Raw genomic sequence first — 24,031 nt, forward strand, 5'->3', positions numbered from 1 at the left:
CCTGTGTCCTTCCTTCTGCAGCCTCCCTTGCACCTGTCTACGGCAGCCGGCAGCCGTCTGGACCGCATGTGGAAGACCACAGCGGCTCAGCTTAGGAGGAGCCTGGGTCCTGGATGACCAAGCAGGGGCTCTCCACTGACCATCCCGACCTGGAAAGTTACCCTTGTGACTGGCGCTGTGAATTGCAATCTACTCTGACTAGAACCTGTGTGTTTCTTAACTCAGAGAGAGGAGAGCCACTAGTGTGGGGGAGAGGGAGCTAGCTTTGGGCACGTAATCAGGCTCTTCCCTTGTGCTCCCCAGTGTTCTTGGCACCCCTGGCTTCGTTTCCCCATCATCCAACTCCGCCCCACTCCAGCCCCACCCCCAAACAGGAGTGCATCTCAACTGCCCTATGACCTCACCAAGTTCTTAGGGATGCTCAGTGAGCTCACATGTCCTTGTCTGGGTTTCTAAAACCAAACCCAGCTCTGTTCCTTTTTGTTTTCTTTTTATTGTGAACTACTTTTCGCTGGGGAATGGAACTTGGTCTGGGTCTTGAACATGGGCAGAGGAGAAAGGGAGGGAGGAGGAGGGGGGAGGAGGAGGAGGAAGGGAGAGGAGGAGGTAGGGGAAGGAGGGGAAAGGAGGAGAGGGAAGGAGGAGGGGGAGGGAAGGATGGGGAGTGGGGGAGAGGAGGGGGAGGAGGAGGAAGGGCACAGTGGGAAGTTGTAGGAGGAGAGCACTGGGGGGGCAGTGTCCCAGGTTCAGCAGGTCAGTCCCTCAGCTGAGAGAGGTTGGAGGGGAGAGCTGATGTGCCAGCAGAGAAAGCAGCCTTCAGGGATCTAACTGTCATTGGCGAATAGAGTCATTCCAGGTTGGATCCCATTTTCCTGCCGCAGGCAAGTGCATGCAAATTAATGACATCATTACCTTGGCTAGCGTCATTTGGAAGAGCTAACCTGCTTTGAAATCCAGGTCCTTTCCTTTTTCCCTTTCTCTTTGGAGACTGACTCACTAGGTAGTCTTTGGCTGGCCTGAAACTTTGGCTGTAGATCAGGCCAGTCCGACTTCACAGAGATCCACCTGCCTCTGTCTCCCCAGTGCACTGTGCCCAACTAAACAAGTTTCCTTCTTCCCTTCTATCATAGTGGACTCTCAGGAATATCATCCTTATCATTAGATTCCACCGGTGCCTAATGCTGTGCTCTAGGGGTTTCAGATGCTAGGCCCCTTCCTTCCCAGGCTTGCTTGTAGACACGTGCAATTTTGTTTTGTTTTGTTTTGTTTTTTTCCTGAGACAGGGTCCCATATAACCCAAACTAGCCTGAAGCATTCTGTAGCCAAAGAATGTCGAATCCTCCGGCCTCAATCTCCCAAGTGCGGGGACTACAAGCATGTATCACCAGCTGTGCACCCCCCTGCAAATATTTTCTCAGGCCCATCGCTACCAGGTTTCCTGAGGGAACATGGGAGGGAACTGGCGAGCTGTTCTTACTGAACACACCAGTTTCTCATAAATTGGCTGCACCGGGCAGCACGCTGCTCAGAATAAACAAACAGAAAGGATATTAAGGCGTACCAGTAATCACTGGTGACCTCAGCAATTTTATTAACAAATTTATTTCCCTAATTGGGGAGCATAGCGCAGCACCGGGCTCCAGGGCATTGTAACAAGTTTCAATGCTGCAGAAGAAGGAATTCATTAGACCCGTTCGCTCTGGTTTCCTATTCACTTGTGTCCACCATGCTTGTAAACATCATCAGGGGGTTCCTGGTCTTCTAGGTTCTCTGCTTCCAACCCTGACCCACCCACCCACCCACGCACGCACCCACAATAATAAATAAATAGAAATGGGGAATAGGACCGAAAGCAATTGGCTTCTCTGTGGGTGCACTCTGCTGCCACTGGGAGCTGCGTTTCCAGGTCAGGGACATCATGTGGCCACGAGTGTGGAAGGCTTGCTAGTTCCACCCCCTCCCCCCCGCCCCCAGAAGTCTGCAGAGACCCTTCCTCTCACATTTAACTTGGGATCACTCGTGCCTGTCCCACCTATGACTCATCAAAGGAGGTAGGCGGCATAGCTCTGCCTGGGGAGGGGCTGATCCTCGCAAGCAGAATACTCTTCAAGGCTTCTTCCAGGGTTTTCTCCCGCGTGGGGGTTGTGGGGGTTGAGGACTGCGGCCTGACAACATAGAAGTGGTCTGGAATGCAGGCACCCTGCAGCACCACAGCGTGGGCCTCTGACCCAGGCTACACCCTCCTGTGCACTTGACGATGGTGCCTTTCACCAGCTGCTCCAAGAGGAGCTGCGAGCTGCCCGGTGGGGGGTGGCTGACTGCAGAGCAGATTTCTGTAGCAATTGTCAACAACGCCTGGCTTCTGGTTATTACAGAGACACCTACGGGGGACTCTAGACTACCCTAGCTTGGGTCCCTTTGCAAAATTCTGCAGCCCAGAAAAATCCCAGAAAGTTCCGAGAAGCTTCACTCTCCCTCTTGGATATCCCGCAGAATCCCGATGAGGTTTTCCAGGCCGAAGATATAGCCAGGATCTGGTCCCTCGTAAGTGGTGCGCTCGTTCCAGGAGCCCTTGTATGTCGTGTGAGCGAAGTCAATCATCCGGACATCGACTTTGGCGGGGTCACCGGAAGTGCTACCGGAAGTGCTGCCTTGGGTGGTCTGGGGAGCGGGAGCCGTCTGGGGAGGCTCCCCGTCATAGATTATGAGGAGGGAGCTGGAGTAGAAGCGGTAAGAACTCTGGCTCCTGATGACAGTGAGCAGCGCCTGCAGCCTACGCAGGATGGGCTCCAAGAGCTCGGTGCGGAGGCGGATTCCATCATGGAGGAACTGAGAAAGGGCTTGCCTGAATCCCTCCACGGAGAGCTTCCTTCCATAGTACTTATCTTTGCAGAGAAAACTCTTCTTATCGGTTTGATAAACCTTAGGTTGGAAGAGAGAGAGGGGGAAAAATATATGAAGGATTGTAAACTTAAAAAAAAAAAAAAAGAGAAAAGCGCGGTGGGGGCTGGGGACATGGCTCAGTTGGCAGAGCGCTTGTCTAGCAAGATCAAATCTCTGTGTGCAATCCTTAGTACTGTATAACTTGGGCTCCGTGAAAGGCAGAGGCAGGGGAATCACAAGTTCAAGGTCATCCTCAGCTACAGGGTGAGTTCAAGGCCAACCTGTGCTATGTGAGAGAGACCCTCTCTCAAACCAAACCAAGCCTGCCTTTTCTATAGGAGCAGCATAACCAGCTCCCATAACCTATGCGGTGATTTCTAGGCTATTTGGGAAACAGCGGTTGAGATGCGCAGGAGACAGTCTCTATTGTGCTCCCATCTGGAGTGTATATTTTAAAGTCTTTTCTTCACAGGTCTAGTCCCAGAGATCCTTCACCCGCAGAGGTGACCCTCAGCGCACCACTCTGAGGTCTGGATCTCCTCTCCCGTGAATTTCCGCCATCAACTTCCAAGTCGTGATTCAAATCTTGGCTTCTGGCCGTCTTCGGTTCAGATATTAGCAAAACCCAAGCTTGAAAGCCTGCAGCAGGAATCTGAAATCAGGCCGACGGACTTGGAGAGCCAGGTCGATTAAGTTCTCCTTCCACAAAGTTGCCGAGTCCTTTCTCACGGAGTTCAAGCATTCGGGGATAGCTCTTCCAGACGGTCAAGGTGAATTGTTCCCAGGTCAAATGAACAGAAGGCTAGCTTGGACCTAGGTAGGGCCTGCAGGCAGCAGCCTGGGAAGCAGAGAGGCCCTCAGCCTCCCTGTCCAGCAAATGGTCCTTTTCTTCAGTGTCTTTATTTCCTGCCCTTGCCCTGGCATTTGAAGGGAGCAGGCAGAAGAAGGATGCTGATGAGGACACCATGGTGGTCATATCCAGTCCAGACAGCTCGGGGCAGCAGAGACGAAGTCACAGCCTGCTGCTGCAAGAGCCACAGGGGGACTTGGCACCCATGCACAGGGCTGCCTGTAACTGGCTAGTCCTCTTTGGAAGCCTGTCTTGCCTTCGTGTTACATAATGTGTTTTGCTTTGTTTTTAATCAGAAAGCTATGATAGGCTGAAGATGGGCTGCTAAATTAGCCTCTGCAAACGCACGAAAGGCATCACTTTTCAGATAAATCAGATCACTTGCAGAAGGCTGCAGGTCCACAGAGAGATTCCTTTCACTCCACAAATCATCCCCATTCTGTTCTCTTGAGGGTTGCATTCCGAGTCTTCCCAGGGACATCTGCGCGATGAATTTATGGACTCGACTCTCAGCTTCGAGGGGTGGCAGTTTCAATTAAGGAAAGTCATAACGTTTACGGGCAAAGCAGAGCCCGGTTTTGTATGGAGCAGTCAGGCTGTTGGGAGGTGGGGTGGGCTGGAGTCCTGCCGGTTTCCCTACAGTCCAGCCTGTCTTATAAGAACAAGGGTAGGGGGCAGGAGAGATGGTTCAGCGGTTAAGAGCACCGATTGCTCCTCCAGAAGTCCTGAGTTCAAATCCCAGCAACCACATGGTGGCTCACAGCCATCTGGAATAGGATCCGGCGCCCTCTTCTGGCGTGTCTGAGGACAGTGACAGCGCACCCACATATATAAAATAAATACATAAACGTTAAATTATGTAGGGAGGTGTGGGAGCCAGGCAGTAAGGGAAGAAGCCACCCCTGTGACTGGGTTCAGTGGCTTCTGACCTTCCCATTGGTTAACCCGGCCATGCAGCAAAAAGAAGCAGAAAGGCTGATTGTAGAAGAGAGAACAGCTAACGGGAGTTCCAAAGAACAGGTTGCTGCACCACCTCTGAAGGGGACGGGGCTGAGCCCTGTCATGCACGTGGCATAAGTAAACTATCAGATGTGTCTTCTCAGCTCTTCTCCAACCCCTGCCTGGCACTGTCATTAAAAGTCCCGCCCAGCGAGGGGAGGAGTCTCAGGACTACTGTGCAAAGTTTTAACTGCCCCAAATGGTAAAGACCAGTGTGTGGGTCGGGGCTGCAGCTCAGTGGTAAGCATGCTTGCCTCCTCTGCCAAGGCTCTGGGGTCCATCCCAGCACCACAGAATGCAGCAAGAGTAACATCGACACGGGGGACCTCAAGCCTCGGGAGGTGGGAGCAGAAGATCAGGAGTCCAAGGTCCGCTTTGGCCACATAAGGAGTTTGAAGTCAACCTGAGATGCTCAAATCCCACCCTAAAACAAAGCACCACTGACCAGCACTGCCTAGCATCTCAGACCAGAATACATATTTCCTTGCTTGAAAAGCATCCTTCAACCTTCTCTGTTACTTCCTTACCATATGAGCTCTGAAGGGGGTTGGGGGGAGGGGGAGTAGAGGTAGCAGGTACCCAGACCTGCCAGGGCGAGATGCCAGCCTCTGACCCCTGCAGCCAGCCCTCCGCACCTACCTGCATGCCACAGATTCGCACGCCCAGGCAGGCTGAAGTACTCTGCGCACACTTCTTCATGTGACGGGCCTTTTTCTCCTCCGACGCGTCGTCCCCGTGCTGCCGGGTCCCCATCTTTAGATCCAAGATGCAGGGCTGCTTGTACTGGGACACCACGTTTTCCAACAGCAAGAACCCTGGGCGGGCTGAGTCAAGGGGGGCTCTGAGGTCATCAGGGAAGGCAGCCCAGGCTGCTGGAGCCGGTCCACGCCCATTCTTCCCTCCTGCTTCCTCCCCCCCCCCCTTACCCCTGAGCCTGGCTATTAGGAATGCAAGATATTCTCCGGCATCTGCTTTAATAAGTCCATTTATTTAGGGGGAGTTTATGAGATACCTTCTTTCCATTTTGCTCTGAGGTTGAAATTTAAACGCAGGCATGAAATTCCTGGCAGGCCATGCCCAATTTACATTTTACGGCAGGAAAATCACAGGGCTGAGACCTCCAGACGCTGAATGGGCCTGTGCCTTCTGGGACAAGGGGCTGGTGCTCGCCTTGGAGAAAAGTTGCAGGAATATTAATTTCAGCGGAGTAATTATCCTTCAAAAGCTTCTCAGGGATTAGGGCGGCAGATGTGTCATAGTAAATACTGCAAGAGCAGCCACCAGGTTTTTTTGTTTTGTTTTGTTTTTTCAGTAAGTAGTCAGAGGATAGACCGGCCTAAGCTACCTGGTGGGGGGTGAGGATAGGGGAGAGTGGGGGTGTGGGGAGGGATGTGGGGTGTGGGGCATTTTGATGTAGGGAAGGTCTGCCTCCCCTGAGGGTTTCTCCACAGCCCATGGGCTGCAGGCAAAGACCTGAAGGGAAGAGATGTTGCAATGGAATGGGGCACAGAGAGGCGTGCTTCTGTCCCCACCTAGTCCTAGCAAGGGATTCTCTTCTCTGTCCCTGAGTAACCCAGCCCCATCTCTCCTACACTGTTGAAGTACCAGAGACAGACATGCCAGGGGCCAGCTCAGCCACTAGTGGGATGTCCCTGCTCTCGAATTCTCTCTCTCTCTCTCTCTCTCTCTCTCTCTCTCTCTGTCTCTCTCTCTCTCTGTCTCTCTGCCTCCCTCCCTCTCGGAGTTTTCTTTTGAAGGGAATCTGATTTCTTTGGGACCCTGGTCTTGTGGGTTCAAATCTTCAGAACGCCCCTGAATCTGTTTCTTTCTCCCCATCTGTCTCCTTGAGTGTTTGCATGTGCATGTATGTGCCTATGCATGTGTGTGTATGCCTGTGTGTACATGTGTGCATGTGTGTGTGTGGATATGTGTGCATGTATGTGTATGCCTGTGTGTATGTGCATGCATGTGTGTGTATACCTGTGTGTGTGTGCCTATATATGTATGTGTGTGTATGCCTGTGTGTGTGTGCATGCCTGTGTGTGTGCATTCATGTGTGTCTGTGTGTCTCTGTGTGTGTGTGTGCGCCCATCTATTTCTCCCTCTGTCCTCCTCTGCTCACACCTGCCCTAGGGGTTGTGTGCAGGTCCTCGGGTGGTAAGGATACGGTGCCGCTTGTCCTCCGGGTACTGGGAGCACAGGCGACTCAGGTGGGCTTGGTGACAGTGCAGGCCCCACGGGTTAAAGCCCTTTCTCTCTATCTGGCTCCCAACTGCACTTTCCACCAGCGGGGAGGCCTGGGTACTGAGGTGGCAGTCGGACCTCAGGAGCGCCTTGGCTGCACTGTAGAGGAGAGAAATGTTTGAAGACAGCTCGGCAGCAGTGGCCAGAGGTAAGAAGGATAGCTGTGGCTGACAAAAGCCACCCGGACCACTGCACAGGTCTCTCACCAAGTCACTAGGGACACCACAGGGTCCTGACACCAGATCACGCCAGGTCCAGGTCCTTTCAGGGCTTTTCTTAGATGTGCTACCCCCAAGGGCTGGAGTGATTCAGATCCACTCTTGCTACCAAGATGATAAAGGGAGCCCCACCTGGAACCTCAAGGGTCTGGGGTCTGGATTCAGGCCCTGGCGTGTGATATGTCCTTGAGACCTCACCAGTGCCTTACAAAGTGTGCTCTGAATCTTGGCCCCAGCTGTGAAGGGACCGCCCTGCTGCTGAGCCAAGAGCTTAATTAGATCTGAGACTCCTTGGGGAAGAGCAACATTGTTACTGTATCAGCTCCTGCCCCCAGGGACTCTGAGAAAGGTCAGCGGACAGTATCAGAGGCTCCCCAAGATCTCTCTAAGGTCCTTAGGCCCCTGGGGCTGTTTTGTCTCCTGGGACTCACTCTCCCAGACTCTGCCTCACGATCTGCTAAAAGTTGACTTCCATGAGAAATTAGGCACACTTCCTCTCAGTAAACTATTCCAAGGTTTCTGTCTGCATGCTCTTCCCCAGAGACCTGCATGGTCTCAGTGAAGCAGGTATTTAATTAAACAAGCAGGTACCAGAGATCTGCTCTGGAGCACACGCCCTGCCTGTGTGTTAGCTCCAACTCCATCCTCCCCCAGGAAGGGACAGAGGAGTCGATCCAGCCCTTTCTTTGCCACAGTTCTTTATCTGAATTTCTCAGTTTCTAGACTCTAACACTACATGGAGTGGTTGGCCTTGGGCACAGTGTAGTGCGTGCTGAGGGACAGTCCCCCAGCTTTCTGTCCCATCCCCCCCCCATGAGCCTCACCTCTCCTTCAGTGAGTGAGCCATCTGGGCAAGGGGGCAGGGGCTGCCCTCACTGCTGGTGGTCTGCTGAAGTGTCTGCCAGAGAGCTACCGCTCTGGACTCTGGGGAGACCTGGAAAGGCTCCAGGTTCTCCTTCAACGGGTTGGCAACCAGGCCGAGATGGCCTCTGCTGTCTCTCCGGAGATGCACCGTGATGGTACCTGCAGGACACAGGAGGGAGGGGAGAGCACACTGGGTCAATGGGTCATAGGTCAGGGGTCATAACTGTTGAGTTTGGTGACCCTGGGCAGCTTCCTTCTCTCCCTTGCTCCTCCTTCAAGGAAGAGCCAAGATTGACCCTGGTCCTGAATGTGTCCCCAGTGCCTACCCTGGAGCTTGCAGAAAGTAGCCTTGGGGTGACCTCACCCGACTTCTTACTCTTTCTACATTGTTCTAGAATTAAGACTACCACCATTGCGGTCACTCATGCCTTCCCGGTCATACCAGGGCCAACAACAATCTATCCCTGGACAACCTGGGATACCTCAGAGCGCCTCCCCACCTCCCTGCCTCCAGGGGGCGCCACCTAAGGGAAGCCTGGCCATTCCTCTCTGCCTCCTCAGACATCTCTATCCTCTCATTTGCCTTCAGCCAGCCAGCTTCTTCTAGCAAGCCTTCATGAGGCAGCTGCTGGACTCAGGCTTCTGCCCTACATCACACAGTCTTTCTGCCTTTCCCACTGCGACCCGGCCATCACCGCTGGCTGTGTATTTTAGCATATGGAGATTTGAGATGTGTGTGGTTCTTAGGGAGAATTCTAGAGCAGCGGTTCTCAACCTACGGGTTGTGACCCCTTGGGGGGCGTCACAAATCAGATATCCTGCATATCAGATACTGCTATGATTCATAACAGTAGCTATGAAGTGGCAACGAAATAACTTCATGGTTTGGGGGGTCACCCCAGCATGGGGTATATTAAAGGGGCGCAGCATCTGGAAGGTTGAGATCCTAGAGCCTTCAAGGTTTCCCTACCTCGTGGTACCTGACAATGACCTCCCCTGAGCTCACCTAACCTGCTTTTGTTATTTTCGGATACTTTGGTGGGACAGGAAGCTACGTATGAGGGGCACTTAGCGTGGTCACCTCATGGAGTCCTTGTCAGAGTGCAGGAGCCCGGCGTCCCTCTCTGCGGTGCCTGGCCTTGCCCTGCCACCTCACAGACAGCCTTGTACTGTTTGAGAACAGGGCATGTGGCGGTCCTGTCCTCCTCCCTTCCCGGCTTCACCCTCTTCTCAGCTTCTGCCTGGTGCTGAGGAGCTGGCCGCATGCACTGCCACCATGCCTTCCTGCGCTCTGCCTGCTTCCCAGTGGCTCTGGCCAGCGAGACCCTCATGGAGGTGGGAGGGTAAGGGAAGGAACTTACTCAGCTGTCTGTGCCCCTGCCCTGTTGCTGTGGGTCGGTTGCATCCCAGCGGGGTCTCTTCCTCCCTCCTGCCCTGCATGCTCCGAGCAGTTACAGTTTCCAGCGCACACTCCAGCCTGCATGGACTTCTGCCAAGAGTCCCTTACAAAAACTCTCCTGAACACGGTTTGTTTCCTACCGGAGAGGAGGTGGGGTGGGGTGTTTGATGTGCTCTATGCTGGTTTTCTTCCCAGGCTCCTTGGTTACCTCCCCAGTAGGAGCAGCTACTCTGCAGATTTTCCTGCCTGAATCCCTGCTCACCCCCTGGGGGCTGTCATCCCGGACCCTCTCTTCCCAAGGTGGCTCTCCAGAGTCGGCTATACCTAGCCCAGTGGAGTCCTGGAACAAGTTCTGTCATTTCAGATTCCTGGTGGCCTAATTCCGCAGCCGGGGAGGGACATTGAGTTCTCTCAGACTCCTGAAGAGTGGGCTCCCTCCGCCCCATCCTGAAGCTACCACAGCAGTAATAAATAATGCTGTTAGTGTCTGCGTTTATCTGACACCAGCGTTCATCCTGAACCACACCACGGGTCAAGCATGATCATTCTGTGCCTTGGGGTGACCAGCTAGGGACATTTCCTCATTACTCCTAGATGGTGGTGTCTGAGCCAAGGTCACATATCCAGCCTTCGATGGAGCCACCGAGCACACGGCCGCTAAGGAAAGGGCACGCCATAACACATTTCCCAGGACTCCAGGGGACAGTCTGACACAATCAGGCCTTGTTTACCCACGTATGCACGCAGGACACTCCTGCTGTGTTCCCAGAAACAGGTTCTGGCCGTTCTGTCCTGTGGAGGGGACACAGAAGTCCTGGGTGAAGCCCTTAGGAGAGCACCGTCTCTCAGAAGGCCAGGGCATATAGTCTTTGCATTCCCAGCCCTGAGTCCTTGGGCCCCGAGGTGCTTGTTCAAGGGAGGAGGACCTTCCGGCTCTAACATGAGTCCTCTATGACAAAGGGGGAGCCCTAGCTACCCCCGCGCCTGTCCTGGAGGGAGTTTGTGCCCTTCTAGCTGCTTAGCAGGGCCAGGAAGTTCCACCAGCCAAAGGCAATGTCTTTTAGGGTCTTTTAAAGTTCACATTCCCATCTGGCGGCCCACGGCCTTTTCTACTCGAGGGCCTACGGTGACATGGCTGCCAGCAAACACAGTTCTTGGCAGCTTGTGCCCAGGAGGCCTCCCTGGAGAGACAAGAAATGTGACCTTCCCCACCGCTCCAGGCTCCGTTCCTGTCTGAGTGCCCACGTAAAGGCCAGCGAGGGGAGGTGGAGAAAACCCACAACTAATAGAACCCAAAAGCCATCTCCATTCCTCATATAGCCAGAGCTTCCAGCTCAGTGTCCCTGTGGCTGTCTCTCTGCCTCTGGTAGGCTCACCATCCAGCTGTCTCCTAGCTCCCGTGACCTCTCTCAGAGGCTCAGCACAGCCCTTCCCCGGAGCTGGCCCATTGAGATCTCCCCTGTGAACTGTGCTGACTGCCTGCCCTTGACCCGGGAGAAGGCAGACTTTCTGGTGCTTGGGTTATGTATGCTATACGATCAGGAGCCATTGTGTCTATGGGTCTGAGACCTAGAGGCCTGAGGTCTGTTGCTGAGGCCCTACTGGGAGCCTCAGGGCTTGCCACAACCTGTCCTACACATCTCAGCCCGAGAGTGTGCCAGCCAGGCAGACAGAGTGCTTACTGCTATGACTGGCATGCCCGGGGCATCTCAGTAATTTTGGTTTGACCAAAGAGCTTCCTGAGCCTTGGCAGAAATCGTACCATGTGTTTATTTTAAGCTTGTGAGAACATTCGCCACCGCCATCTGTAATACGAATCTGGCCAAACCCTCCACCAAATGAGCCCGGGTTCCTGTCCTCATTCACCCAAGGCTGATGGAGAAGCAAGGGGCCCGGCCTCAGGATGGCCATACTAGGAATCCAGCTAAGGTCTAGAGCAAGCTGCACGTACCCAGCACTCTCCTTCAGAATGCCACCCTAGCCCAAATTCTCCCTGATGTCTTTGTCGGGGGAAGGCATTGGGATGGGCTCTGGGGCATGTAGTAGCCACTTCGGAAATGGCCTCACCTCTCTGAGGAAGCTTATTTTTACACAGAGGAAGAAAGCTGACATGATGGGATTTTTGGTTTTTGTTTTTTGCCTGAGTGCTCTGAGAGAGTCTGTCTCCTCCCTCCTGGGGCTAGATGGACCCTGAAATGGACACTCCAGGTATCTCAGTGGAGTGGGTGACTGGGGCCAAGATACACATCAGGGCTTCACATCCCGGGCCCGCCTCTCTCGTATGCAGCCTCAGGCAAGCTGGCTTTCCTCGACCAACCGTGTCTCTGGGCTTAGGAGGGTGCCAAGGAGTTAGGAGGTTTATGTAAACTGGGGTGTGGCCCAGAGCAAGCACAAGGGACTAAACCACTACACCTTCTTATTGGTTAAAACCAGCCACCCCCATTACTGGTCCCCAGTTCTACTCTGAGTACCCAAGAACAAGTGGGAGTGCCCTGCTGGGTTCTGGGCCTTCTCTAGGGTCTCCTCACACTGCCTGGATCACGCTCCAGCTCTGCCTTATCAAAACCTGGCTTTGGGGTGCCACCAAGCCCCGTCAGGCCAGCCGTCCATTATCCCAGGGAGTCAGGAGGTTCCTGGCCCCAGCTGCTCCCTGCCGTGTTTAGAAACACCGTTCGTTCGTGAGACATCCTAGAGGCAAGGCTGAGCTAGACGCCGTGGTGTGGACCGTCCACTTAGCTACGGCCTTCGGCTTGAGGTGCAGGCGGCATCCCTCAGCGCAGGAGGGTCTGACCTACGACTTTGCTGCTCCGTGGGCGTAGGCGTGAGATGTATCCAGGAGAAAACATCCTTTGATTTTCCAGTTTCGATCTTTCCCTGGACCAGTGATGCAGGCCTCTCGGGACACCAGGCAGAGGCTGTCACCCCCACCCCCACACCAGCGATTTCATGGCGTACCGCGGGCTAAGCTAGGGCATGAGGTAGACTCTGTCTATTAAATGCACTTTTAAATTTATGATATTTTTAGCTTACAATAATTATTTGTGGCTGGAAGCCTTTTCTAAGAAGGGAGCGTCTATAAGTGGAGTTAAAGGACCCCAAAGAGGCATCCCTAGGAAGCAGGGGTCTGTCTGGAGAGGTGTCCAGTGCCTGTGGGTGTCCTGCCATCCTCAGCAGACAGTAGGTCTGTGTAGACAGGACATAGAGTCTGGGTGACATGAGGGTCTCCTAAAGACCCAAACAGCCTCTCCCCTTTGCCTGGCACAGAACCCCACGGTCTTTTTCAGGTCTAAAGCTCTGTGTGAAATGCTGCCAGCCAGACCCAGCCTCACGGAAGGACCTGCCACCCTTGCTATGCTGAGTTCAGTTATGGAGGGACAGACGTTATCTTGTGCTCTGACAAGATAAACAATGACCAGCCAGGCAGCCCTGGCCTGTGACTTCGGAAGACTGTGTGGGAAGGCCGGGGCGTGTAAGAGTGGAGCCACACAGGTGGTCAAGCTCTCCTGCCTCCTAGGCCATCTAGAGGCCCAGTAGTCACATCCACGCCAGGGTGTGGCCATGCCTAGCAGCCCTCGTTCACGTCCATGATGGATGTGGAGCCTGAGCCTGGCTCATGACCCTGGGTGGGGATTGACAGGTCCAGAATGGAGCCCAGGAGCTCCGATGAAACTCACGCTCAGAAACACCAGCTCAGACGCATTTGGCCTTCCCTTTGCCACATAGCCAAGGGCGACCTTGAACTTCCGGTCCTCCTGCCTCTACCTCGTGAGAAAGTGTGTTGCGGACACGGACTAGGGATGGAAACCAGAGTGCCCTGCTTCATGAATGCTAGGCAGGCACTCTCCTGAGGACCAAGGCATATCCCTAGCTCCCCACAGTGGGTTTCTGATGGGCTTACTTGAGTGTCATAATTGCTGTCCCTGCAGACCCTTTAGCAGAGGGCGGCAGCCCTCAGCCATGAGAAACTAAGGTTCTTTACAGAGGACCTGACCTCTGGGAGGCCACTCAGCTCTGGGCTGGCACCAGGCTGTCAACTCTGTAGGATCTCATGTACCAACCCCAGACTCTTACCTCAGATCTGGACAGGGGTTATCAGATAAGAAAGCCAAGAGGCTCAGCCCTTCTAACTGAGCTCTCTTCCCGCCGCTGCCCCTTTGTCCTGGGCTCCAGAACACACACCAATCGCCTTATAGCCTTCCCAGATGCACAGACCTAAGGGCAGCCTGGCCTTTTTCCCCTTCCTGTACGGAGTGGGTATTCTGGACTCCTAATGGAGTCCTGTCCCAGATTCCCCATGTCCTGTCTGTCCTGGGTCTCCAGACGGAGGCTCAGGAAGCCTCACTTGGTCCCATAGTTAGCCGCAGCCACACCCATAATTCCCCCAAAGCACAGAGTAGAATAACCATCCCATTGGGACCCTGTAGGACTAGGCGTCCCTTGACGCCATCGCCAATTCTTTGACGCTGAGTGTCTTGACCTATCTCCAAAGCCATTAACGCTCGTGACCGGGAAGCCTGGAGAGACTCGGAGATGTACCAGCACAGTGATACTATCTCCACACAGCCCTGACACCCCATGCCCAGCGCCAGCAGCCACGAGTGCAGCTGAGCCCGCTCCGCCCACGCTCACCTTTATACTGCGGAGTGAAGCGTCTCATGGCCAGTGGCAGGGACTCGTAGAACTTCTGTTCCTGAAAGATAAGGGGCTTGCATACCGTGTAGGCGTCGTACCGCAGCACGCTCAGGTGGCCCCCGACCTGGTGCAGGAAGGGCTCCAACGGCACGCCTACCCCGGCCTTCCCCTTGTCCGAGCCGTGCCGCACCACCATGTCACCTCCCGAGGAAGGCAAGAGGGGAGAAGCTGGCGTCCACCACCAGGTGGGCTGTCCGTGGTCTCTGGCTCTCTCTCTATCTCTCTCTCTCTCTTTTGGCCTTCACAACTGTCCCAACACAAGTGATTGCTGGCAGCCAACTTCTCTGGAGAACAAAAACAAAAGCAAAGGAAAAGAGAAATTATATGAAGAAGGCTGCAGGCTGGGTACGGGCTGGGTGTGTTCCCCGTGGGCTCTAAAACGAGACGGTAACAGGTGCGTTTTGCTTCCGAAGTGAGTAACTGGCCATGGTCTGCTCCCATGACTCAAGGGCGAGGAGAGACTCTAAATAACGCCTTGCGTCTTTTGTCTTTTGGATTTACGTATTAAAACGTTTTAAACCCTCAAACAAGAGCATGGGGTCTAGTCCTGACTTCTCCTGCCTGTGCTGTCTCTTTCTCCTTCTGGAAACATCTATCTCTAACCAGGGAGAAGCAAGCAGAGCCGTCTGACAGGGTTTTTTTCTTTCTGTAGAGCACAGCTGTGTTCCAGTAATTTGTGATATTTTTATGACTATCATAGGCGGCTGCTGTGTGACCTTGGGCAGGTTACTCAGGCTGCCTGGGCCTCAGTTTCTCTATGCAGTAGACCAGGATGTAGAGTCAGGCACAGACTTAAGATAAGGGTCCAGAAAGTCCCCTGAGCCCAGCATCACCACCGCCTCCTCTGAGCTCCCTAAGATGGGCTTGCCTGACCAAACCCTGCAACTCTGGAAAACCAGTTCCTGAAGTCATTCGGACTCTCTCGGAAGAATGTCAAGGAGTCGGTGAGGGAGGCTCTTCTGCCGAGCGTTTGTCCCATCTGAGAGGACGTCCCCACAGCAGGGCCCCCACCACAAGTTATTAATACCTCTCCCTCTGCTGGACTCCTGGCCACCACGTGACTGGGCAGCTCTGGGCATCATTAACCCTCTAAGTGACCTTCACTGCAGGCCCCGGGCATGGCTGGCTGGCTCTACACACAGCAGTGCCTATCACTTTGTCTGGGACCTAGGCTTACAGAGGCTCTACCATCTGCCTGGACTGCCAGCGTGCCACAGTATAGAAAGTCCAAGGCTTGTCCTCACACAGGGTCCCCAAACCAGCCTATGTCCTTCAGGCCACTGAGTGTACCCGTTAGAGAGGGAAGGGACACAGGCCCTGGCACCTGCCCATTTGCTGAGGATACTGGGGTGGCCCGTGAGGTATTGGGGGAGGGAAGGGCAAAAGCCTGAAATGAGAGGCTGGGCCAGGAAACCCAGAGGGCCTTTTCTGAACCTGTATCCTGAGGTGGAGAGAGGCCACTGGTTTGTATGAGGGGGTGTGGGTGGGGCCTGGGGGACGGGCAGGGGCAGGGCGGCTTTCGAGATCCTTGAGAATCTGGGAATATGTGTGGACAGATAAGGAAATGGAACCCAGACCACATGGCCCAAGGTAGTTCAGCCCCATAACCTGCAAGCCAGCCCGTTGGAGGTTCACTCTGTCCCCAGTGGCACTTGTGGTAACTAGAGGAATGACTGATGTGTAGAGTTCATTTATAGCCACTCCCGGAAGGAGGCTAGGCTCCTGCCTCACACTGGTCTCCCTGGGGCCAGCCCCACACTTGCCAGGCGTGGCTCTCAGGTATCAGTTCGAGCCTGCCAACACGCACCGCCTCATTCCACACGTAGCTGTATGTCACATAACATTTTGGAGGCTTTAGGTAGACAGTTTAAGCCCTACCTTATGAGGTCACTGGGGCTGTCAGCCCACTTTCCAGGCTGAGGAAACAGAATAGAGAGGGTCAAGAGGGCTTCCTGTGTAGGCCAGCTGGTATGAGAAGGACGGGGACTTGAACCTAGGCCTGTTAGGTTAGTCTGTATTCAGCAGCTCCCTGATCGTTACCGTCAGGTGTCTGTTATTCACCTTAAAAGTCAGGAAACAGCCCCAAAGAGAGACTGGGACTTGGTCAGAGTCACCTACCTGTGAGACACAGGTAGTTCTGGGACAAGTTTACTGTCCACCAATCCTAGACGGTCCCTGCACCTCACTGAGTGAATATGTCTGTCCTGGTAGGGGGCAGGGGGGCTTGGAAAGAGGGGAGGGCCATTGGTCACCAGAGAACAGGCAGGGGCTATGGAGAGCTTCCTGGCTAGGCCGCCTGCACCGTCCGAGGAGTGTGTACCTGTCAGGAGTGATTCTTTCCTCCCTGCTGATAGCTGGAGCCTGGTCCTCCTTTCCTGTCCTCTCAGAGGTCAGGCGCTGAGGCCTGGCTACACGTACTCTGGGAGTCTTTTCCAAGAGTGGTCCCTGCACTTCGGAGCAGAGCTCCAGCCCTGAATCTGGGCCTGAGGGCAGCGATGCAGTGCCTTTCCTTAAGAATACCGGGCTTGGGGTTGGGGATTTAGCTCAGTGGTAGAGCGCTTGCCTAGGAAGCCCAAGGCCCTGGGTTCGGTCCCCAGCTCCGAAAAAAAAAGAACCAAAAAAAAAAAAAAAAAAAAAACCACCGGGCTTGACGGCTGGGTAAACTGAGGCACCTGCCCTCGCAGGCCTTAAGTTCTAGGTCGGGTGGCCTCTGAGGGTCTTTCTGTCCCTGGGTTGCACAGTCTGCAGTTCTGAGGCAGATGGGGAGAATGGGGGTTGGGCGGGGGGAGGGGGCGGGGAGAGGAGGTCAGATGCAGAATGGACTCAGGGATGGAACTGTGGCTTTCTGCACTGACCTTGGGTTCCTGGGGAGCCTGAGGTGTTTTCCTTTCACTCCCTTTGTATGTGGCATGCAACTCTGTGTGTCTATCTGAGGTGAAGGTAGCCTTGGCTTCCATTCTCCCAGAAGTCCCAGATCAACAGCCCTAGCTGCCTGGGCCTTGCATTCAGGCCCACAGTCCCTACTCTTCCTGTGAGTCAGGAGCCTCAGATCTGTCAGGAGCACAAGCTGCCCTCCCCCAACGCCAGCTCAACTGAGGGTGAGGCTGAGCTGGTCACAGAAGTTTGTTTTTCTGTCCACTGTGGTGGCCTTGTCACAGGTTCAGGGGAGAGTGCACATACGCAAGACCCCCCCACCCCAACGTGGGCATCGGTGCGTGAGTGACTCTCCGGATGACTGGTCAGCTGTGGTTCTAGAAAGGCAAGTGAGGTGCCTGCCTGAGGGGACACCCCCATTCTGATACATTCACAGGAGACCTAAGCTGCTTTGGAAAGAGTGTTTCTCTAGCCCACACCTCTTCTTCAAGCCCCTAGGAGTTGTGGAAATGCCCCTCAGCAAGAAGGGGTTCAGCCAAGAGCTGCCCCTTCCCCCAAGAAGTGGACAGGAGCCCCCCCCATCCCTGCTCCCTCCTTCCCTGTGGCCGGGTCATGTCCTCAATGCAGTAGCACTGGGCCTCACTCCAGCAGCCTCTGGGGCTAACTTGGGCCTCTGGGGTGTGGCTGTGGGGCCGGTAGTGAGTAAGGCCATGAGCTGGCCACATCAGAACAGACCTTTCCCTGAAGGTTTATGAGGCCTGAGTGGCAGCCGGCCTGGCTCGGTTGGGTTGGGGGACACTCCCTGTTCTAAAAGGAGGGGAACCCGGCCATTTCCCAAGCATGGCTGAGCATTGTAGGGGCAAACTCATTCAAAGGCATTTATGGGATTCCTAGAGGTTTTTGTTACCTCCTTTTTTCTCAATCAACAGATACTAATAGTCTAATGAGCACTGTAGGCTTACTGGTAAGGGGGAAACTATGCTGAAAAGTGGGTCCTCTGGGAGAGAGGAGGGGGGTATAGCCCAGGAATGATAGGTTCAAGTCCCAGCACCATAAATAGACATGGAAACCGAAAAGAAGAAAACTGACTGGAAAGTACAGAAGCCACGGCTGGGACTGGGAAGGGTGGGAGTGAATCCGGCCCTCCACCTGCACACACCGGGATATCACAGCGAATCCGACTTATCTGTGCAGTTAGTAATGAGGGTCCTTATGGAAGGGCTGGGGGGGTCTTCCTTGGGCTGAGGCTGAGGTGCCCTAAGAAGTGACCAGGAGCAGGGGGGGAAGATGGCTTAGCCTTGGAGAGCTTGGAGAAGACCTGCTCAGGGCCTGTATGTAAAGGGAAGCAGAAGATGGGGCAGGAAAGGGGAGACATGGGTGACTAGAGGGGGGTAAGAGCCCAGCCTTTGAAGCTGGGGAGTGGGAGAGCGGGAGGGGAGGGGGAAGTGGGGAGGGGAAGGGGATGGGGGATGGGGGAGAGGTGGGCTCAGTTAGTGAAGTGCCTGCTTCAGAAGCTTGAGCATCTGACTTTAGATCTCGGCACCCAAGGGAAGAACAGACATGCTACAGTGATAACAGCCCTGTAAACCCCAGCCTCGGGAGGCGGGGGGCGGGGAGTGGGAGATCCTGGGGCTTAGCCAAACTGGATATCTGAGGGAGATCTTGTCTCAAAAAAAGAGAAAGAAGCTGCTAGCCACGGTCACGCACATCTTTAGTCCCCAACAAGGAGATAGAGGCAGTGCATCTCTGAGTTCAAGGCCAGACTATCCTACAGACTGAGTTCTAGGCCAGCCGGGGCTGTAGAGAGACCCTGTCTCAAAAGGAAGAAGTGGGAGCTGGAAGGATAGTTCAGTGGTTAGAAACTCCTGCTGCTCTTGTAGAGGACCGGGGTTCGGCCACCTACACGGTGGTGCCCAACGATCTATAACTCTGGTTCTGAGGCTCGGGTGATCTTTTCTGAACTCTGCAGGCACCAGGGACCCACACAACAGTATACATATGCACACACAAGGTACACACATTCCAAATAAGAAAAAAATAAGGTGGAAAGGTAACACACACACACACACACACACACACACACACACACACACACACACACACAGAAGCTCGCTGGGCCTCAGTGCAGCCTGGGAAGGGACAGTCCCCTCTCAAATTACAGAGGTACAGAAGCCTTCAGAGAGAACAGATCCTGAAAAACCTCAGGTGTTCGGGGGAAGGGCATTCTGGGAAGGACATTATTAAGAAAGAGACTGCGGCAAGGCACAGCAGGCCACACAATTCAAAAGCCGAGTGGTTTATGGTCTGCCCTCTCGTCTCCAGAGCTCTCAGGTACATTTCACAGGCCTCTCTGAGCCGGCGATCGGGGACAAGTACCATTCAATGTGCTTGTGATGCCTGAGGGAGAATCTTTTTAATCTATTAGAGATGAGAGGACCCGAAACCCATTTAAAACCGCTTAGGTGGTAATGGGCAGGGGACTTTCAGAGTTCCCCACGAGGCCGAGGGCCGTGCATTATCTGGGCCCATCCAGGCCGCAAAGCTGAGGTTTACGTTTCCAGAAGGAGTTAATGGCGTCTGGAAGTCCATTCTAGAACAACCCAGGAGCCCCAGGCCCGCCTCTCCTGCTTGGCTCTCTGGCTAGGTGGGATCAATATGGAGTGAGCTCTCGGGGACGGCACACATCACCTTCCTGGCTGTGGCTGATATATGTGTCTTCAGAGAACATCTATTTCCCAGGAAGGCACGATTTCCAGGCTCTTGGGGCCATGCTCCACACCCCTCAGCCCAGAAACTTATTTACATACCCATTTCTTCCTTTGAGAGGGGATTTCCCCTTCTTCTCCTCTTAATGTTTAAAATCTCCCAACATTCCTTCAGCTTGAGAACCAAATACAATTTTAATACCGTGATTATTAGTTCGGGAGCCCTTCAGCCACTGACAAATGTACCCAGCAGCTCACAACGCGATGTTCTGAGCTTGCTGCCAAGGCAGGGGGGAGCATGGGGAAGGCTGACTGTTGGAGGCAAGCACCCCAGAAGGGCTGCTCTGCAGAAGCGAGGCTGGGACACTGTCTCTTGCTGGCTCCCTTCCCAGCAGGCTGTGCTGCCCCATGGCCTCCAAGCCACACCCAGGACCTTGGACACTGTTCTAAGACCTCTGGGGTAGGCTCTCCACAGGCTGCAGTCCCTTCCCCATGCCTGGTGCCTTTCTTTGCATGACAGGATTGGTTCCTGACCTTGGACAAGAGGTCTGTGTGCTGGAGACATGGGTTTGCTAGTCACTAGCATAGTGCTAGTTATGAGACAGCAACGGACTCCCTTTCTGCTATCGTTGGGTTTGTCTGGTTTCAGTTTTTTTTTTTTTTTTTTTTTTTGGAGCTGGGGACCGAACCCAGGGCCTTGCGCTTGCTAGGCAAGCGCTCTACCACTGAGCTAAATCCCCAACCCCTGGTTTCAGTTTTGAGGCAGGGTCTCTGGGTCAGGCTGGTTTTGAACCCACGATCTTCCTGATCTCTTTTCATTTTCCCCGCTTTCGGGACAAGCACGGTTCAATGTCCTTGTGATGCCTGAGGGAGAATCTTTTCGATCTGTTAGAGATGAGAGGACCCGGAGCCATTTAAAAGGGCGTAGGTGGTAACAGGCAGGGGACAGGACCCTAGGCTTCGTGAATGTCAGACAAGCTCTCCGTCAGTCGAGCCACACTTCCCAGTCTCCAGCAACGGTTTTAAAGGTGAGAGTACAAGAACTAGGCAGTGTGTGTGTGTGTGTGTGTGTGTGTGTGTGTGTGTGTGTGTGTGTGTGTATGTGTGTGTGTGTGCATACTTGGTGTTCTTGTGCTCCTTCCCACCAGAGCCCCCTGCACTGCCCATTTCTGGAGTGACTCTCTCAGGGAGATGTGCCAGCATACCCTTCCCCGGCAGAGGGCAGCAGTACACGTGTGGATGCCAGGAATATCCAGGAGAGATTAACACTGTCTGAAGACTGAAGCCAGCAGCCCCTCCACACCTAACAAGCAGCGGGCATACTCAGAACACCCCGAGTTTGTCCAGACCCGTTCCTAAGTGCAGAGCCCATAGCTGAAGTTCTCTTGCCCCATCAGCAACGTCTTTATAAAGCTCTGAAGTCATCCAGACTGGGTTCCGTCTCCTCTTAGGGCTGCTTCAGCAGGGACAGGGGCCGACGGAGGCTGAGAAATGGCTGCCCACACAGGCAGGTGTCCCGGGACCACACGGAGCAGAATGCCATCGGGCAATGCAGGCCAACGGAATGCCCACGCAGATGTACGCCTCACGCTCCCACCTCCCTTAGCAGCCTGCAGGTTTCCTCCCGTAACAACTGATCTTCATAAAGTTTATTGCCGTTCCCCGCAGCTGATAGTGAACAAGACGGCAACCATAAGGATTTCTGCCTGACAGGATTTAGTTGAGTGCCTGTGCAGAGTGCAGCCAAGAAGAGGAAAGAGGATACCATAGCCAGAGTGCACCGGGGGCAGAGGAGGGTTTCTTGGGTTCCTGATAGAGCATGGTGGGCCTAGATTCAGGGAACCCCCCCCCCATAAGAGGCACTCCAGCCTCAGACTCCCCATCTGTACCAAGAAAGATCTGCCCCAGCCACGTCCTTTCTGCCCTGTGGGCCAACAGTAAGTACCCTCAGCTCAACGGGTGAGCGGTAGAGAATCAGAGGGTGCAAGCGGGCCCTTTGGAGACCGAGGGGGAATCTTAAAGGTGGGGTTGGCTCTTGAATCAAATAGCCTGAGCCAGGCGCAGATGTGGCTCGCGTCAGAAGGACACGGTCATGAGCCTGGGGTTCTGTCAGAACCTGGTGAGGTGTGCAGTGAAGGGAAGAGGTCCGGGCTGCTCATGAACGACTTCAGATTCCTCCTACGTGTAGTTTCTGAAGGAAGTGTGTCAAGGCGCAGAACAAGTACACGAGAGCCCGGTACGGGCCACACAAGCGTGCTGGCACCATGCTCTCAGTTTTCCCATAGGGTCTTTCATGAGCTCAAACACTGTGGCTAAGCTAGGCAGGCGGTACACACGCATGCTGGAGCCTGAGAAACGGAGGCATGAACTGTAGAATTCGAGGCCAGCCTGGGCTCCTCGAGACCCTCTTTCAAAGGGGTGGGGCTGGGTCTCCCGCCCATAACTCCATGTATGACCCTGAGATCATAGGCACGGCTCAGATTCAGGTCTTGGGGTCCCTGGAGACCCTGCAGGGGTGGGGTCTCCAAGATTCTGCCACCGTGTAGGGCAGGAGAGGTCATTAGCCGTGGTTCATGTCTCCCATGAATGTTTCTCAGAGGTCCCTGCACCCAGGCCTGCCCTAAGACACTGCCCACGGGAACTGATGTCACCCAACCCCGTGGTCTCATCCAGGAAGAAGGGTGGGGCTGATGGGACAGGACATGCTGATCCCTGGCTCAGAAGGGTGAAGGACTTCCCCTGGATGCCTGCCTATGGGAAGGTTTAACCTAGTCTGAAGGAAAGTGGCTGGCTCCAGTCCTTTACCCGTAACCCACAGCCGCTGCTGCAGACCTGGCTTGCCCACATGTGGGGAGCACATTAGTGGTACGCCGGAAGAGGGAGGGAAGATCATGCTAAGGGGGCTGGAAGAAATGGGAGATGGACATATGCCCACATCTCTAAATTGCTGCCCATCCCAGCCTCTCCCACCTCAGCCCACACAAGCATGCACACCATACACACACACACACACACACACACACACACACACACACACACACACACAGAGGCAAATTCCACGACACACACACCTCCAACAGGTCTATATCCCCTCATCTCAACCAGCCTGTACGGAGGCTTCCCCTATAATGGGAACTGGCCTAAGACACCCTCTGTCCCTCACCCTGGCACCATCAAGGGCTCAGCAAGATGGTTCTTCCCCATCCTCCACGAAGACTGCACTCACCAGAGCCTCCTTCTGGGGGTGTCGGGAGTACGCAGCAGGGGCTCTTGTCTCTCAGTGCCCTCCTCAGTCTGCAAGCACGGGAAAAGGCCTGGCCTAGCTCAGTGCTCTCTGCTGAGGCCCCGGGTGTCGCTTCCTGTCCAGAACTAGGCTGTCAGTGGCCGGGGCAAGGGAAGCCACCTGATCCTCTGGGGCTGGGATACCCAGCTGTCAGCTGGTGTCCATGGCTCTGGAGCAGGGCCAGGGGTCTGGGAGGGAGGGGGAAGAAGAGAAAGGAAAGAAGAGGAGGGGGGCAGGGACTAAGAAGAGGGGGAAAGTTTGGTGAGGAGGAGGTAAGGCAGAGAATTCAGCTCGGCTATTTTGAAGTGTGACTGGTTCTGAACTCTAGGTGCTAATCGCTCGCTATAGAGTCTCTGATTAGTTATTTAGAAAATCTCTGTGTGTGTGTGTGTGTGTGTGTGTGTGTGTGTGTTACAACTTGTAGGCATGTGTTCTCTTCCCCATGTGGGTCTCCGGGATTGAGAGTCAGGCCTGGTGACACGTGCCCTTACCCGAGGAGCCCTCTCACGTGTCCTGTGTCCTTCATTTATTTGATGCTGGGGTAGAACTCAGAGTCTCACGCACAGAGAGCTTGCAGCCCTACTAAGCACTTGCAGACCTACTGATCCCAGCCCCCAGCGTTCTCTGTTTTCTTTTCTATCCCTGTTCAGAAGGAAGGATGAGGCTGGGCTAGACCATGTCCTCTCTTCCACTTGACACCCCCCCACCCCCGAGTGCCAACCCACTCCCAGCCACCTCAGGTGGATTACCACAAGCTGTGCGTGCTCTGAGGAGCTCAGGCCCAGAGTAAGGCCATCCCTCAGCCAGTCAGCAAGTGCTTGCTGATAAACCGCTGTTGGAGGACCCATGGTACCAGACTCTCCCTGTCAGAACAGAGGGAGGCTCAGGCAAACGGAGGGAGCTAAGATCAGACCTAGGAAGTGACCACCTGACCCCAGAAGGAGGAAAGAAGCAACAGGAAAAGGAGGGAAGAAAATGGCGGCAGCTGGGAGAAGACTGAAGGCCTAGACAGGGCGCAGT

The 24,031-nt window shown here is 54.4% G+C and overlaps 1 protein-coding gene across 3 annotated transcripts; it reads right to left on the reverse strand.

The window, feature by feature from the left end:
• Positions 1-1,550: 1,550 nt before the first annotated feature.
• Positions 1,551-23,138, reverse strand: Ip6k3 (inositol hexakisphosphate kinase 3). 3 transcript variants are annotated; one of them, XM_063279603.1, is made up of 6 exons: positions 22,955-23,138; positions 14,087-14,433; positions 8,019-8,217; positions 6,900-7,075; positions 5,372-5,547; positions 1,551-4,534 (listed from the first exon to the last, which is right to left on the reverse strand). In XM_063279603.1, the coding sequence occupies exons 2-6, from the start codon at positions 14,283-14,285 to the stop codon at positions 4,370-4,372; spliced, it is 915 nt and encodes a 304-aa protein (XP_063135673.1). In that variant the 5' UTR covers positions 14,286-14,433; positions 22,955-23,138; the 3' UTR covers positions 1,551-4,369. The 3 variants fall into 3 exon arrangements, 2 of the variants coding, with proteins under 2 accessions (XP_063135673.1, XP_008771000.1); XM_008772778.4 differs by having other exon boundaries at positions 1,551-2,922; positions 22,955-23,127; XR_005497460.2 differs by lacking the exon at positions 1,551-4,534 and adding an exon at positions 5,745-5,902 and having other exon boundaries at positions 5,438-5,556; positions 6,857-7,075; positions 22,955-23,135.
• Between the last annotated feature and the right edge of the window lie 893 nt (positions 23,139-24,031).

The sequence above is a fragment of the Rattus norvegicus genome, chromosome 20, assembly GCF_036323735.1.
Source record: "Rattus norvegicus strain BN/NHsdMcwi chromosome 20, GRCr8, whole genome shotgun sequence".
Lineage (NCBI taxonomy): Eukaryota > Metazoa > Chordata > Mammalia > Rodentia > Muridae > Rattus > Rattus norvegicus.